General features: G+C 37.3%; 1 protein-coding gene across 3 annotated transcripts in view; it reads left to right on the forward strand.

The window, feature by feature from the left end:
• Positions 1 to 14,575, forward strand: part of ly75 (lymphocyte antigen 75) — a 91,187-nt gene that overhangs the window by 75,212 nt on the left and 1,400 nt on the right. For all 3 annotated transcript variants that reach the window (XM_062035011.1, XM_062035019.1, XM_062035025.1), the window contains 8 exons: positions 847 to 1,014; positions 3,061 to 3,180; positions 7,118 to 7,303; positions 7,387 to 7,610; positions 8,724 to 8,931; positions 9,005 to 9,166; positions 9,233 to 9,349; positions 14,117 to 14,281. In XM_062035011.1, the coding sequence (XP_061890995.1) occupies positions 847 to 1,014; positions 3,061 to 3,180; positions 7,118 to 7,303; positions 7,387 to 7,610; positions 8,724 to 8,931; positions 9,005 to 9,166; positions 9,233 to 9,349; positions 14,117 to 14,281 (1,350 nt within the window). The remainder of the gene's footprint in view (positions 1 to 846; positions 1,015 to 3,060; positions 3,181 to 7,117; positions 7,304 to 7,386; positions 7,611 to 8,723; positions 8,932 to 9,004; positions 9,167 to 9,232; positions 9,350 to 14,116; positions 14,282 to 14,575) is intronic.

The raw sequence follows: 14,575 nt of genomic DNA on the forward strand, positions 1-14,575 counted from the left end.
GGATGTGAACACAAGTTGTAGTGACTAAATAACTTAGTGACTGAAACAAACAAAGTAATGTGTAAATAATGTCAATAACTAGATGAACCATCTGTGGCTGTGAAGTGAACACTAGTAAGGTTGTAAATACTGTATAGAGTAGGCTAACCCATGTGGTTCCTGTGGATGTGAACACAATTACTGTAGTGACTAAATAACATAGTGACTGAAACAGACAAAGTAATGTGTAAATAATGTCAATAACTCGATGAACCATCTGTGGCTGTGAAGTGAACACTATTAAGGTTGCAAATACTGTATAGAGTAGGCTAACCCATGTGGTTCCTGTGGATGTCAACACAATTACTGTAGTGACTAAATAACATAGTCTAGTGAAACAGACAAAGTAATGTGTAAAAAATGTCAATAACTCGATGAACCATCTGTGGCTATGAAGTGAACACTATTAAGGTTGTAAATACTGTATAGAGTAGGCTAACCCATGTGGTTCCTGTGGATGTGAAGACAAGTTGTAGTGACTAAATAACTTAGTGACTGAAACAGACAAAGTAATGTGTAAATAATGTCAATAACTAGATGAACCATCTGTGGCTGTGAAGTGAACACTAGTAAGGTTGTAAATACTGTATAGAGTAGGCTAACCCATGTGGTTCTTGTGGATGTGAACACAAGTTGTAGTGACTAAATAACTTAGTGACTGAAACAGACAGTCATTCATTTTTCAATTCTTTATACACTAAAAAAATCTTTAAATGGGGCTTTTTTTGGCAAATGTTTGCCTGTTCAAATGCTGAAAAAGCTCACGCTGCGGCCCCCTGTTCCTCTCCTCTGGTGTCGGTCTTGCAGGAGAGATCATCAGCACCACTCCAGAGGACGTGGCCGTCAAGTGTCCTCACAAGATCAACGGCCCCAACTGGGTCCCCTTCAAGAACAACTGCTACTCCTTCCAGCTGTCGGCGTCCAGGTGGGAGCAGGCTGACCAGGGGCCCGTACGCGACGTCTGCGCCAGCCTGCGTAAGAATCTCTTCCTTCTTCATCATTACAGCAGCTCATTAATCATCACTTTGTTACAGCACACTGCTTCATTGTCCCATATTCAAACACAGTCTTACTGTTCAAACTGTGTCTACCAAAAATATCACATATACTTGGTTTTTAAATCAAATCAACTTTATTTATAAAGCACATTTAAAATGTACCACAGGGGTAGCCAAAGTGCTGTACAATGGGCAGGTTAGAAGATAATACGAGAACCGAGCAAACACAACACAAACAAAACACGATGAAAAAGAAATAAATAAAATAAAATAAATAAAACATAAAAAACAGGTTCACAGCAGGTGTATTATGGGGCGCCATTGCAGGATGGATATCACTCGGTGTTAAAAGCCATGGAATAAAAGTATGTTTTTAAGAGAGATTTCAAAACAGGAAGAGAGGAGGCTTGTCTAACACTCAGAGGTAGGTCGTTCCAGAGCTTGGGAGCAGCAGCGGCGAACGCTCTGTCACCTCTAAGCTTCAGCCTTGTGTCAGGGACTGTCGGTAGCAGCTGATCGGCTGATCTTAGGGATCGGGTGGGGCAGTGAGGCTGAAGGAGGTCGGAGAGATATATGTTGGCGCGAGGTTGTTTAAACATTTAAAAACAAATGAATACTTAGGCCTACCTACGCTACTGTGTTTCAATGTGGGTGTTACTTGGAGAGCCAAGTGTTTTCTGAAGTGCTACTTGGTGAAATAAGTTTGAGGTACCACTGCTTTAAGTCAGTGTTTCTTAACCATAGGTGTGTGGCCCATTGTTGGTTACTTAGCTGTGATACACTTTTCCACCACTTGTGGCAGTAATGTTAATATCAGACAGACAGACAAAGTCATAGAGAAGTTTCTGAAGCGCAAAAAATATGACTAAAGTGGTCAAAGTTGTATTTTCACTTGCACTTTATTTTTATTGACAGTTTATTAAATAGAAATATTCATTATTATTATTTATTATTCATTTTGTTATTTTCCATTGTTGGTCACTCAACTGTAATACACTTTTCCACCACTTGTGGCCGTAATGTTACTATCAAACAAATGAACAAAGTCTGGTGCTAAAGTCATAGAGAAGTTTCTTAAGCGCAAAAAATATGACTAAAGTGGTGAAGTTGTATTTTCATTTGCACTTTAATTTTATTGACATTATGTTGAATAAAATATTCATTATTATTATTCATTTTGTTATTTTCCATTGTTGGTTACTCAGCTGTAATACACTTTTCCACCACTTGTGGCAGTAATGACAATATCAAACAGAAAAAGTCTGGTGCTTAAGTCATAGAGAAGTTTCTTAAACGCAAAAAAAATGACTTAAGTGGTGAAGTTGTATTTTTACTTACACTTTAATTTTATTTAAAATTATTACTATGATTTATTATCCATTTTGTTGTTTTCCACTGCCTTCTTTTTCAAGTATATTTCTTTCTTTTTTTTTTGATTAAACAGTTAACAAAAATGCAATACAATATTAAATGTTTTTATAAATAGTTGATTTATATAGGCTAGTAAGGTAAAGTTTTGTACCTGACAAGTTTCGCCTGACAAGCTTCGACTTTACCTTACTAGCCTATATAAATCAACTATTTATAAATACACATTAGTAGGCTAAATGAACCTCTTTAAAATATTAAATGTTCTTTCCCCTTCCCCCACCCACAAATAAAAATCAGTCAAATTAGTACAAATGTTGATATAAAGCCACAGACAAGTGCACTTTTAAATGGCCTCAGCATGGTGCAGCAATACAAAAAGCTCATCAATCAACCACAATTTAACCACGTCTCACTCAGTCTCCTTTACATATTTTAGTATTTTGTAGTTTTATTTTGTAATCAGCCTGTGTGACTGACATGTATCATTTGACAAGGTCATAAACTGCAAGTAGATCAGATATCATTAATTGAAATCAAGAGTAAGATTACTAACTCGGTGTACATTTTAGAGTGGGCCCCGAGCCCGCCTGTAGTGTCCAAGTTGGGCTAATGGTTGGACGCTGCTGCTCATCACAAGACTTTGACGTTGCAGACGAAGGAGCAAACATCCTAACTATTCGCAACGCGGAGGAGAACGAGTTCATCCGACAACAACTTGTGCCCTTCCAGAACCTGGTCCAGTTCGTGTGGCTCGGACTGTTCCGGAACGAAAGTGAGTGTTTGTTCTTGTCTTTCACACACATTAGTTTCAGTTTCAGTTTATGTGGAACATGCATACGATACAATGTAAGGCATCACATATTTCTACTTGTTTCATTACTGCACGTCCGAAAAGGAGTAGGAAGAAGCGGAGTGTATTTAATACTACCCCTTATTTAATTATACCCCTTATTTAATCCTACCCTTTATTTAATTCTACCCCTTATTTAATCCTACCCTTTATTTAATCATACCCCTTATTTAATCCTACCCATTATTTAATCCTACCCTTTATTTAATCCTACCCATTATTTAATCCTACCCCTTATTTAATCCTACCCCTTATTTAATCCTACCCTTTATTTAATTCTACCCTTTATTTAATCCTACCCATTATTTAATCCTACCCCTTATTTAATCCTACCCCTTATTTAATCCTACCCTTTATTTAATTCTACCCTTTATTTAATCCTACCCATTATTTAATTCTACCCTTCATTTAATCCTACCCCTTATTTAATTCTACCCTTTATTTAATCCTACCCCTTATTTAATCCTACCCCTTATTTAATCCTACCCCTATCCATACCATAACCATTTTATCCCATTTCCTTGTTCTCTGTAACAGAAGAGTGAACAAATAAATAATATACCATAGTAAGTAAATAAATATACAATAAATACATAAACAATAAAAAATTAATTTAAAAAAAGTGCAGTAAATTCCAGGACCTGGAAGACTCTCCAGTACGTACAAGTCCAGTGGAACTTCCAGTTGCAAACTTTTTGGTGTACAAACTGTTATATGGAGCCAAATCCGCCTCTGTGTGCAGACACTTCAGTCATTTTGTGTCCTGCTGGCAGCCATTTTGTGCCTGCCCTTATCAAAGGGATTGAGGAAGCAGGCTTCATACCACAGCAAGTTTTGAATTGTGATGAGAACGGACTTTTCTGGGAAAATATGCCTAAGCGGACTTATTACACAGAAGGCTACCTTTCGTTCCAAAGCTCCTCTGCCGATGTTCATCTCAGTGGATTTTACTTTTTAAATCTTTATTATTGTAGCGATGTGTTTGTTAAAGCTAAGGATTTTTGTGATTTCTGATCGTTGTGAGGGCACCAAAGTTAAAGTTCAGTTAAAATACCAATGATTGTCACACACACACACACACTAGGTGTGGTGAAATTTGCCCTCTGCATTTGACCCATCCCCTTGATCACCCCGTGGGAGGTGAGGGGAGCAGTGAGCAGCAGCAGTGGCCGCGCCCGGGAATCATTTTTGGTGATTTAACCCCCAATTCCAACTCTTGATGCTGAGTGCCAAGCAGGGAGGTAATGTCTCCCATTTTTATAGACTTTGAACCAAAGGGACTTGTGTGTGTGTGTTTGTGTGAGTGTGTGTGCGAACGATGTCAGATCAGCGCATACAGGACAGTTCAGCTTGTCATTGTTGTTTTGTCTTGTTATTAAAACCCCTAAAGGCTTAGTGGCCACATGCGTGGACAGCACCTTTTAGCTCTTATTTCCAAAATGGTGTACACTACTGAATTGGGGTTTTATGGCCGCTTATGTGGACACTTATACTGCCATCTGGTGGTGTCAGAAGAGTATAACATACAATGCAATTTGGAGAAAAAAAGTGTAAAAATAAGAATTAGCATGTCACTAAACATGAAGTACACGTTCGTGTACTTATGGACTAAGTACATCATATCAAAAGATGATTCTTAGTTTTTATTCTAATTAGGGTCCAATAAGCCCAAATAGCAAAGATAAATTAAAAAAAAGCATGTAAACAAACAGCTTGTACTGTATATTACTTTATATTGTGGTCAAAGTGTACTAATAAGGACTTTTGTCCAGGCTGGAACCAATTATTAATATTTACATTGTTTCTTCGGGAGACATTTGCTTCAATATACACACTTTTTTACTTACCAACCCAGTTCAAAAAACCACTTAAGTTTGCACATGGAGGTTCCTCTGTACTTGTACACGTAAAGTACACGAGTTGTACTCTGAGTTGCTTCATAATATTTTCCCTCCTCATTGGTTGTGTTGACATTTCCTTTCTGCCTTGATGGCTGAGTAAGAAATAAAATGATTGACATTTCATACATTTTTCTCCTGGTCCTAGTCAGGTTCAAACACTGATGACATCTATTAAACAAGACAAGAGGCAAAGAATTAAACAGAGACAGAATTCAATCTGGACTCAATATTGAGGAGAGTCGTCTGTACACTGTACCCTTGTACAGTATCTCAGAATGCTCTGCCAAAAGATTGCACGCCTCCTTCTTTTATTTTGGACCCTCCCCGACCTCGGTCCTGTTTCCAAAGGACAAAGGTCGCAAAAAGCTCACAGAAAAGGTCGTAAAGAATTCACAGAAAAGGTCCGTTCAAAAAGAGTTCGTAAAATAGTTCAAAAAGGAGGTTCAAAAAGAGGTCGTCTGGAAATTGGGCAGATCCTGTCTTCCCTCCGCTTTGAAGTCCTTGGGTTAGAACAGGGGTCACCAACCTTTTTGAAAGCAAGAGCTACTTCTTGGGTACTGATTAATGCGAAGGGCTACCAGTTTGATACACACTTAAATAAATTGCCAGAAATAGCCAATTTGCTCAATTTACCTTTAACTCTGTTATTATTAATAATTAATGATATTTACACTTAATTGAACAGTTTAAAAGAGGAGAAAACACGAAAAAAATGACAATTACATTTTGAAACATAGTTTATCTTCAATTTCGACTCTTTAAAATTCAAAATTCAACCGAAAAAAAGAAGAGAAAAACTAGCTAATTCGAATCTTTTTGAAAAAATTAAAAAAAATAATTTATGGAACATCATTAGTAATTTTTACTGATTAAGCTTAATTTTAGAATTTTGATGACATGTTTTAAATAGGTTAAAATCCAATCTACACTTTGTTAGAATATATAACAAATTGGACCAAGCTATATTTCTAACAAAGACAAATCATTATTTCTTCTAGATTTTCCAGAACAAAAATTTTAAAAGAAATTCAAAAGACTTTGAAATAAGATTTAATTTTGACCCTACAGATTTTCTAGATTTGCCAGAATAATTTTTTAAAATTTTAATCATAATAAGTTTGAAGAAATATTTCACAAATATTCTTCGTCGAAAAAACAGAAGCTAAAATGAAGAATTAAATTAAAATGTATTTATTATTCTTTACAATAAAAAAATAAATTGACTTGAACATTGATTTAAATTGTCAGGAAAGAAGAGGAAGGAATTTAAAAGGTAAAAAGGTATATGTGTTTAAAAATCCTAAAATCATTTTTAAGGTTGTATTTTTTCTCTAAAATTGTCTTTCTGAAAGTTATAAGAAGCAAAGTAAAAAAATTAATGAATTTATTTAAACAAAAGAAGACCAAGTCTTTAAAATGTTTTCTTGGATTTTCAAATTCTATTTGAGTTTTGTCTCTCTTAGAATTAAAAATGTCGGGCAAAGCGAGACCAGCTTGCTAGTAAATAAATACAATTTAAAAAATAGAGGCAGCTCACTGGTAAGTGCTGCTATTTGAGCTATTTTTAGAACAGGCCAGCGGGCTACTCATCTGGTCCTTACGGGCTACCTGGTGCCCGCGGGCACCGCGTTGGTGACCCCTGGGTTAGAACAACATCTTTCTGTTGATTAGCATACATGAACGAACACAGGAGCACCTTCATCTTGTCCCCCCCCCACCCCCCCTACACAGTGGAGTTTTACCAGCCTTACTCTTGGTAGGTTTCAAAGACAGCTTTTGTCTTCTCACCAGACCCTCAATGTAACACAAAGTTGTTGTGATGATTCAGAAACAATTATTCTAACAGTCCTCATTTTCATAGGTGATAAAGATATCAATAATTATCGATACTATAAAACCCGTATAGCTCCACTTGATGCATTGGGCACTACATGACTTCCTGGTCTGGTGTTGCCTAGGCAACCACATGCAGTGGTATGACGGCACCAAGGTCCAGTACTCCAACTGGAGAAGTGGCAGACCAGAGGTCCAGGGTCCCTTCATGGCGGGTGTGAGTCTCCAGGGCCAATGGATCCTGGTCACCAACCAGATGTTGTTCTCAGAGTTCCAGCAGAGATCCATCGTGACCTGCAAGCTGGACCACGGTCGGTGCTTCTCCACCACCACCACCACCCCCACGCCTTCTCACAACTACACAACCTGACCTTTGTGACCTTCCTCCCCCAAGAACCCAAGCAGGAGTTCTCCAAGTCCGTCAGCGACTTTCAACACCTGGACACTTTAGAGTACCAGCTGGTGACCCGGAAGCTGACCTGGTACCAGGCTGTGGAGGAGTGCAGTCAGCGAGGAGGACATCTGGCCAGCGTCCATGACGCCCGCCACAACGCCCACATCAAGCTCCTCGCCAAAACTGATGGCTTCCCGCTCTGGATCGGCCTGTCCAACCAGGAAGTAAGAACCTTCTGCCACTTCAGGGTCTCACTGGACCTCGGATTTTACAGTACTTTCTTAAGTGTGACGCCTAAAGCAGGTCAGTTTTAGAATGGATGATGTGTTTAAGACCCAGGAGATGTTTAGAAGTGTGAGTCAAAGATGAGCACGTCTCTACTCCGGGCTGTCTAACTCCTTCCTAATTATGAGGGCCGCATCCTAATTATGAGGGCCGCATCCTAAATATGAGGGCCGCATCCTAATTATGAGGGCCGCATCCTAATTATAAGGGCCGCGTCCTAATTATGAGGGCCGCGTCCTAATTATAAGGGCCGCATCCTAATTATAAGGGCCGCATCCTAATTATGAGGGCCGCATTCTTATTATAAGGGCCGAGTCCTAATTATGAGGGCCGCGACATAATTATGAGGGCCGCATCCTAATTATAAGGGCCGCATCCTAATTATGAGGGCCACTTCCTAATTATGAGGGCCACTTCCTAATTATGAGGGCCACTTCCTAATTATGAAGGCCGCATCCTAATTATAAGGGCCGCGTCCTAATTATGAGGGCCACTTCCTAATTATGAGGGCCGCATCCTAATTATGAGGGCCGCGTCCTAATTATGAGGGCCGCGTCCTAATTATAAGGGCCGCATCCTAATTATGAGGGCCGCATCCTAATTATAAGGGCCGCATCCTAATTATGAGGGCAGCGTCCTAATTATAAGGGCCGCATCCTAATTATGAGGTCCGCATCCTAATTATAAGGGCCGCATCCTAATTATGAGGGCCGCGTCCTAATTATGAGGGCCGCATCCTAATTATGAGGGCCGCATCCTAATTATGAGGGCCCCTTCCTAATTATGAGGGCCGCGTCCTAATTATGAGGGCCGCATCCTAATTATGAGGGCCGCGTCCTAATTATGAGGGCCGCGTCCTAATTATGAGGGCCGCATCCTAATTATGAGGGCCGCATCCTAATTGCTTGTGTCCTCCTTGGCGGAGATGGAAACTGAAAGTTAACTTTGCCTTCCTGCCTGCTCCTGGTTCTTCTTCTCCTGCGGGACCAAACTTTGACTTTGCAGATTAGAAAAGCCAGGCTGTCTTTAGAACCATTTTGTTGTCCGTGCAGGTCGGAGGTCCGTCCTACGAGTGGTCAGACGGGACGACGCTGGAGTACACGGCCGACATCTCCGAGTCGCTGGAAGGTTCCAGCTCAGAGGAGCGGGAGGCGGGATGTGTCTTTGTGCTGCCCTCTGGTGGCTGGGTGAGGAGCAGCTGCAAGTCGCCACTGGATGGCGCTATCTGCTACTCCACCAACGTCACCAGCACCTCCCAAAGTAGGAGCAGCTTCTGCTGGCTGGCTTTGTCCGAGCACCCAAAACACGCTTTTTTTTCTTTGTGCTGACCCAGGAGCCAAACTGCAGGCCAGGTCAGAGGTCAACCATTGCCCTCAGAGCAACGGGACGTCCGAGTGGGTGCAGCACCAGGACCGCTGCTACGCCTTCCACATGAGCTTCTACAACTACAGCGTCTACAGCATGACGCAGGCCAGGAACATCTGCAGCGGCATGGGTGTGTGCTGGCGTTACCGTGGTTACGCTGCGCAGCCTCCTCACGCTTTTCCTCGCCTTTCCACAGACGCTCAGCTGCTGAGCATCCAAAGCAAGGAAGAGAACGACTTTGTGTCCAAGTACCTGTCTGATGACCCGCTCATCACCGGCCGAGTCTGGCTGGGTGGCACCCTCCACTCTCAAGGTACTGGCATCTTCTTAGAATATATATTATGATGGTGGCATCCTCTTAGAGGAATTATTATGCCAGTGTCATCCTATTATAGGAGTTATTATGTTATTGTCATCCTATTATTGGAGTTATTATGTTATTGTCATCCTATTATAGGAGTTATTATGTTATTGTCATCCTATTATAGGAATTATTATGTTATTGTCATCCTATTATAGGAGTTATTATGTTATTGTCATCCTATTATTGGAGTTATTATGTTATTGTCATCCTATTATAGGAGTTATTATGTTATTGTCATCCTATTATAGGAATTATTATGTTATTGTCATCCTATTATAGGAGTTATTATGTTATTGTCATCCTATTATAGGAATTATTATGCTAGTGGCATCCTCTTAGAGGAATTATTATGCTAGTCTCATCCTATTATAGGAATTATTATGCCAGTGTCATCCTATTATAGGAGTTATTATGTTATTGTCATCCTATTATAGGAATTATTATGTTACTGTCATCCTATAATAGGAGTTATTATGTTATTGTCATCCTATTATAGGAGTTATTATTTTAGTGTAATCCTATTATAGGAGTTATTATGTTATTGTCATCCTATTATAGGAGTTATTATGTTATTGTCATGCTATTATAGGAATTATTATGTTACTGTCATCCTATAATAGGAGTTATTATGTTATTGTCATCCTATTATAGGAGTTATTATTTTAGTGTAATCCTATTATAGGAGTTATTATGTTATTGTCATCCTATTATAGGAAGTACTATGTTATTGTCATCCTATTATAGGAATTATTATTTTAGTGTCATCCTATTCTAGGAGTTATTATGTTATTGTCATCCTATTATAGGAAGTATTATGTTATTGTCATCTTATTATAGGAAGTATTATGTTATTGTCATCTTATTATAGGAAGTATTATGTTATTGTCATCCTATTATAGGAATTATTATGTTATTGTCAACCTATTATAGGAGTTATTATGTTATTGTCATCCTATTATAGGAAGTATTATGTTATTGTCATCTTATTATAAGAAGTATTATGTTATTGTCATCCTATTATAGGAATTATTATGTTATTGTCAACCTATTATAGGAATTATTATGTTATTGTCATCCTATTATAGGAATTATTATTTTAGTGTCATCCTATTATAGGAATTATTATTTTAGTGTCATCCTATTATAGGAATTATTATTTTAGTGTCATCCTATTGTAGGAATTATTATTTTAGTGTCATCCTATTATAGGAATTATTATGCTAGTGCCATCCTATTATAGGAATTATTATGTTAGTGTCATCCTATTATAAGAATTATTATGCTAGTGTCTTCTTATTATATGAATTATGGTAGTGTGATCCTATTATAGGAATTATGGTAGTGTGCTCCTATTGTAAAATAAATATGGTAGTGTGCTCCTATTATAAGAATGATGGTAGTGTGCTCCTATTGTAAAAAAAAAATATGGTAGTGCGCTACTATTATAAGAATTATGGTAATGTGCTCCTATTATAAGAACTATTGTAGTGTGCTCCTATTGTAAAAAATATGGTAATGTGCTCTTATTGTAAAATAAATATGGTTGTGTGCCACTATTATAAGAATTATGGTAACGTGCTCCTATTGTAAAAAAAATATATGGTAGGTGCTACTATTATAAGAAGTATGGTAATGTGTTCCTATTGTAAAAAATATGGTAGTCTGCTCCTAATATAAGAATTATTGTAGTGTGCTCCTATTATAAGAATTATGGTAATGTACTCCTATTGTAAAAAATATATATATGGTAATGTGTTCCTAATATAAGAATTATGGTAGTGTGCTACTATTATAAGAATTATGGTAATGTGCTCCTATTGTAAAAAAAAATATATGGTAATGTGTTCCTTATATAAGAATTATGGTAGTGTGCTCCTATTATAAGAATTATGGTAGTGTGCTCCTATTATAAGAATTATGGTAGTGTGCTTCTAGTATAAGAATGATTGTAAAGTAACCCTAGAATAAGAAATACAGTGGTGTGTCCTGAGTATAAGAATTGTAATGTGCTCCTAGTAGAAGAATTACGGTAATGTGCTCCTAGTAGAAGAATTATGGTAATATGCTCCTAGTAGAACAATTATGGTAATGTGCTCCTAGTAGAAGAATTATGGTAATGTACTCCTAGTAGAAGAATTATGGTAATGTGCTCCTAGTAGAAGAATTATGGTAATGTGCTCCTAGTAGAAGAATTATGGTAATGTGCTTCTAGTAGAAGAATTATGGTAATATGCTCCTAGTAGAAGAATTATGGTAATGTGCTCCTAGTAGAAGAATTATGGTAATGTGCTCCTAGTAGAAGAATTATGGTAATGTGCTCCTAGTAGAAGAATTATGGTAATGTGCTCCTAGTAGAAGAATTATGGTAAAATGCTCCTAGTAGAAGAATTATGGTAAAGTGCTCCTAGTAGAAGAATTATGGTAATGTGCTCCTAGTAGAAGAATTATGGTAATGTGCTCCTAGTAGAAGAATTATGGTAACGTGCTCCTAGTAGAAGAATTACGGTAATGTGCTCCTAGTAGAAGAATTATGGTAATGTGCTCCTAGTAGAAGAATTATGGTAATATGCTCCTAGTAGAAGAATTATGGTAATGTGCTCCTAGTAGAAGAATTATGGTAATGTGCTCCTAGTAGAAGAATTATGGTAAAATGCTCCTAGTAGAAGAATGATGGTAAAATGCTCCTAGTAGAAGAATTATGGTAAAATGCTCCTAGTAGAAGAATTATGGTAACGTGCTCCTAGTAGAAGAATTATGGTAACGTGCTCCTAGTAGAAGAATTATGGTAATGTGCTCCTAGTAGAAGAATTATGGTAATGTGCTCCTAGTAGAAGAATTAAGGTAATGTGCTCCTAGTAGAAGAATTATGGTAATGTGCTCCTAGTAGAAGAATTATGGTAACGTGCTCCTAGTAGAAGAATTACGGTAATGTGCTCCTAGTAGAAGAATTAGTAGTAGTAATAATAATATTAGTAGTAACATTAGTCATAGTAATAATAGTAGTAATAATAGTAGTAATAGTAATAATAGTAGTACTAATAGTAGTAATAGTACTAATAGTAGTACTAATAGTAGTAATAGTAGTAGTAGTGATCAAATAAGGTAGACTCAGTAAATCCCACATTTAATGATGATATTGCAGCTGAGATAGGCTCCAGCACCCCCGCGACCCCAAAAGGGACAAGCAGTAGAAAATGGATGGATGGATGGATTGTTTACTGTGGTCCAGTAGGTGGCACTAATACTTGTTGTACTGTAAACTATAAAGTATTTTTAACCACAACTATAACCACGTTATTCTGAAAATACAGCGACTTGTCTGAAAAATTACATAATACACATATTTTATATGTAATACATAAAATGTCAAAATATTTTATTAATTTATACATACGTGTGTGTGTGTGCGCGTGCGTGTGAATGTCTGTGTGTGTGTGTGTGTGTGTGTGTGTGTGTGTGTGTATACACGTACCATACTATACACTGTTTGTACATACATTTTATGCCTAATAAGTATTTATTTATATATATTATAAGTACATATGAGAATCAGAAATACTTTATTAATCCCTGAGGAGAAACTCAGAAATATATATATATATATATATATATATATATATATATATATATAATATATATATATATATATATATATATATATATATATATATATATATATATATATGTATATATATATATATATATATATATATGTGTGTGTGTGTATATATATATATATATATATATATGTATATATATATATATATATATATATATATATATGTATATATATATATATATATATATATATATATGTGTGTGTGTGTATATATATATATATATATGTATATATATATATATATATATATATATAAAAATGATGTTTATCTATATGTAGTATAAATACACTTTATTTTGAAAATATAATAGTAATTGTGATGAAATTGACAGTAAATGTATCAAACAGGAAGATGGAGGATAAAGAAGTCAAAGTTATTGTCTTGTATGATTTAATGTCAATAATAAAAATATCTTTTATTTGGCCGTGATGCACACAGACTGTAACATGAAGAATGTTTGGAAATATGACAAACACTACGACACTGCACCGATACTGTGTTTTTGATATCAACACTGCATTGTTAGTGGTATCGACACTTCACCGATACTGTGTTAGTGGTATCGACACTGCACCGATGCTGTGTTTTTGGTATCGATACTGTAGTTTTGGTATCGGCACTTCTCCGATACTGTGTTAGTGGTATCAACACTTCTCCAATACTGTGTTAGTGGTATCGACACTTCTCCAGTACTGTGTTTAGTGGTATCGACACTGCACCGATACCGTGTTTTTGGTATCGACACCGCACCGATACCGTGTTTTTGGTATCGACACTTCACCGATACTGTGTTTTTGGTATCAACACATCACTGATACTGTGTTAGTGGTATCGACACCGCACCGATGCTGTGTTTTTGGTATCGATACTGTAGTTTTGGTATCGGCACTTCTCCGATACTGTGTTAGTGGTATCAACACTTCTCCAATACTGTGTTAGTGGTATCGACACTTCTCCAGTACTGTGTTTAGTGGTATCAACACTGCACGATACCGTGTTTTTGGTATCGACACCACACCGATACTGTGTTTTTGGTATCGACACTGTGTTAGCGTTATCATTATCACTGATGTTGCAACCTGTGTCGCTCTCACAGCAGACGGCTCAGCTCTCACCTTCTCCAACTGGAAGCCCGGAGTCTCGGTTACCACGGAGACGTCCAAGGCTGCGTGCGTTGTCATGGTGATGGCAGACGGAGGACGATGGAGTCGGGTCAGCTGTGAGGAAAGTTCCAGTCGTGTTGTCTGCCAAACCAACGCCAGTAAGTCTCATCAGTACTCTTTACTTTGCAAAGTAATCTGATTACTCCTTTAAAGGGTAACTGAGTTAGGCTACAAGTGTGCTCTTTACTTTGGAAAAGTAATCTGATTACTCCTTTAAATGGTTACTGAGTTAGGTTACAAGCAAGTCTTGTGCTGACTCTTTACTTTGGAAAGTAATCTGATTACTCTATTAAAATGTAACTGGGTTAGGTTACATGTAAGTCTTGTTGTGCTGACTCATCAGTACTCTTTACTTTGGAAAGTAATCTGATTACTCCTTTAAATAGTGACTG

The sequence above is a fragment of the Entelurus aequoreus genome, linkage group LG02 (genome assembly GCF_033978785.1).
Source record: "Entelurus aequoreus isolate RoL-2023_Sb linkage group LG02, RoL_Eaeq_v1.1, whole genome shotgun sequence".
NCBI classification, from domain to species: Eukaryota; Metazoa; Chordata; class Actinopteri; order Syngnathiformes; family Syngnathidae; genus Entelurus; species Entelurus aequoreus.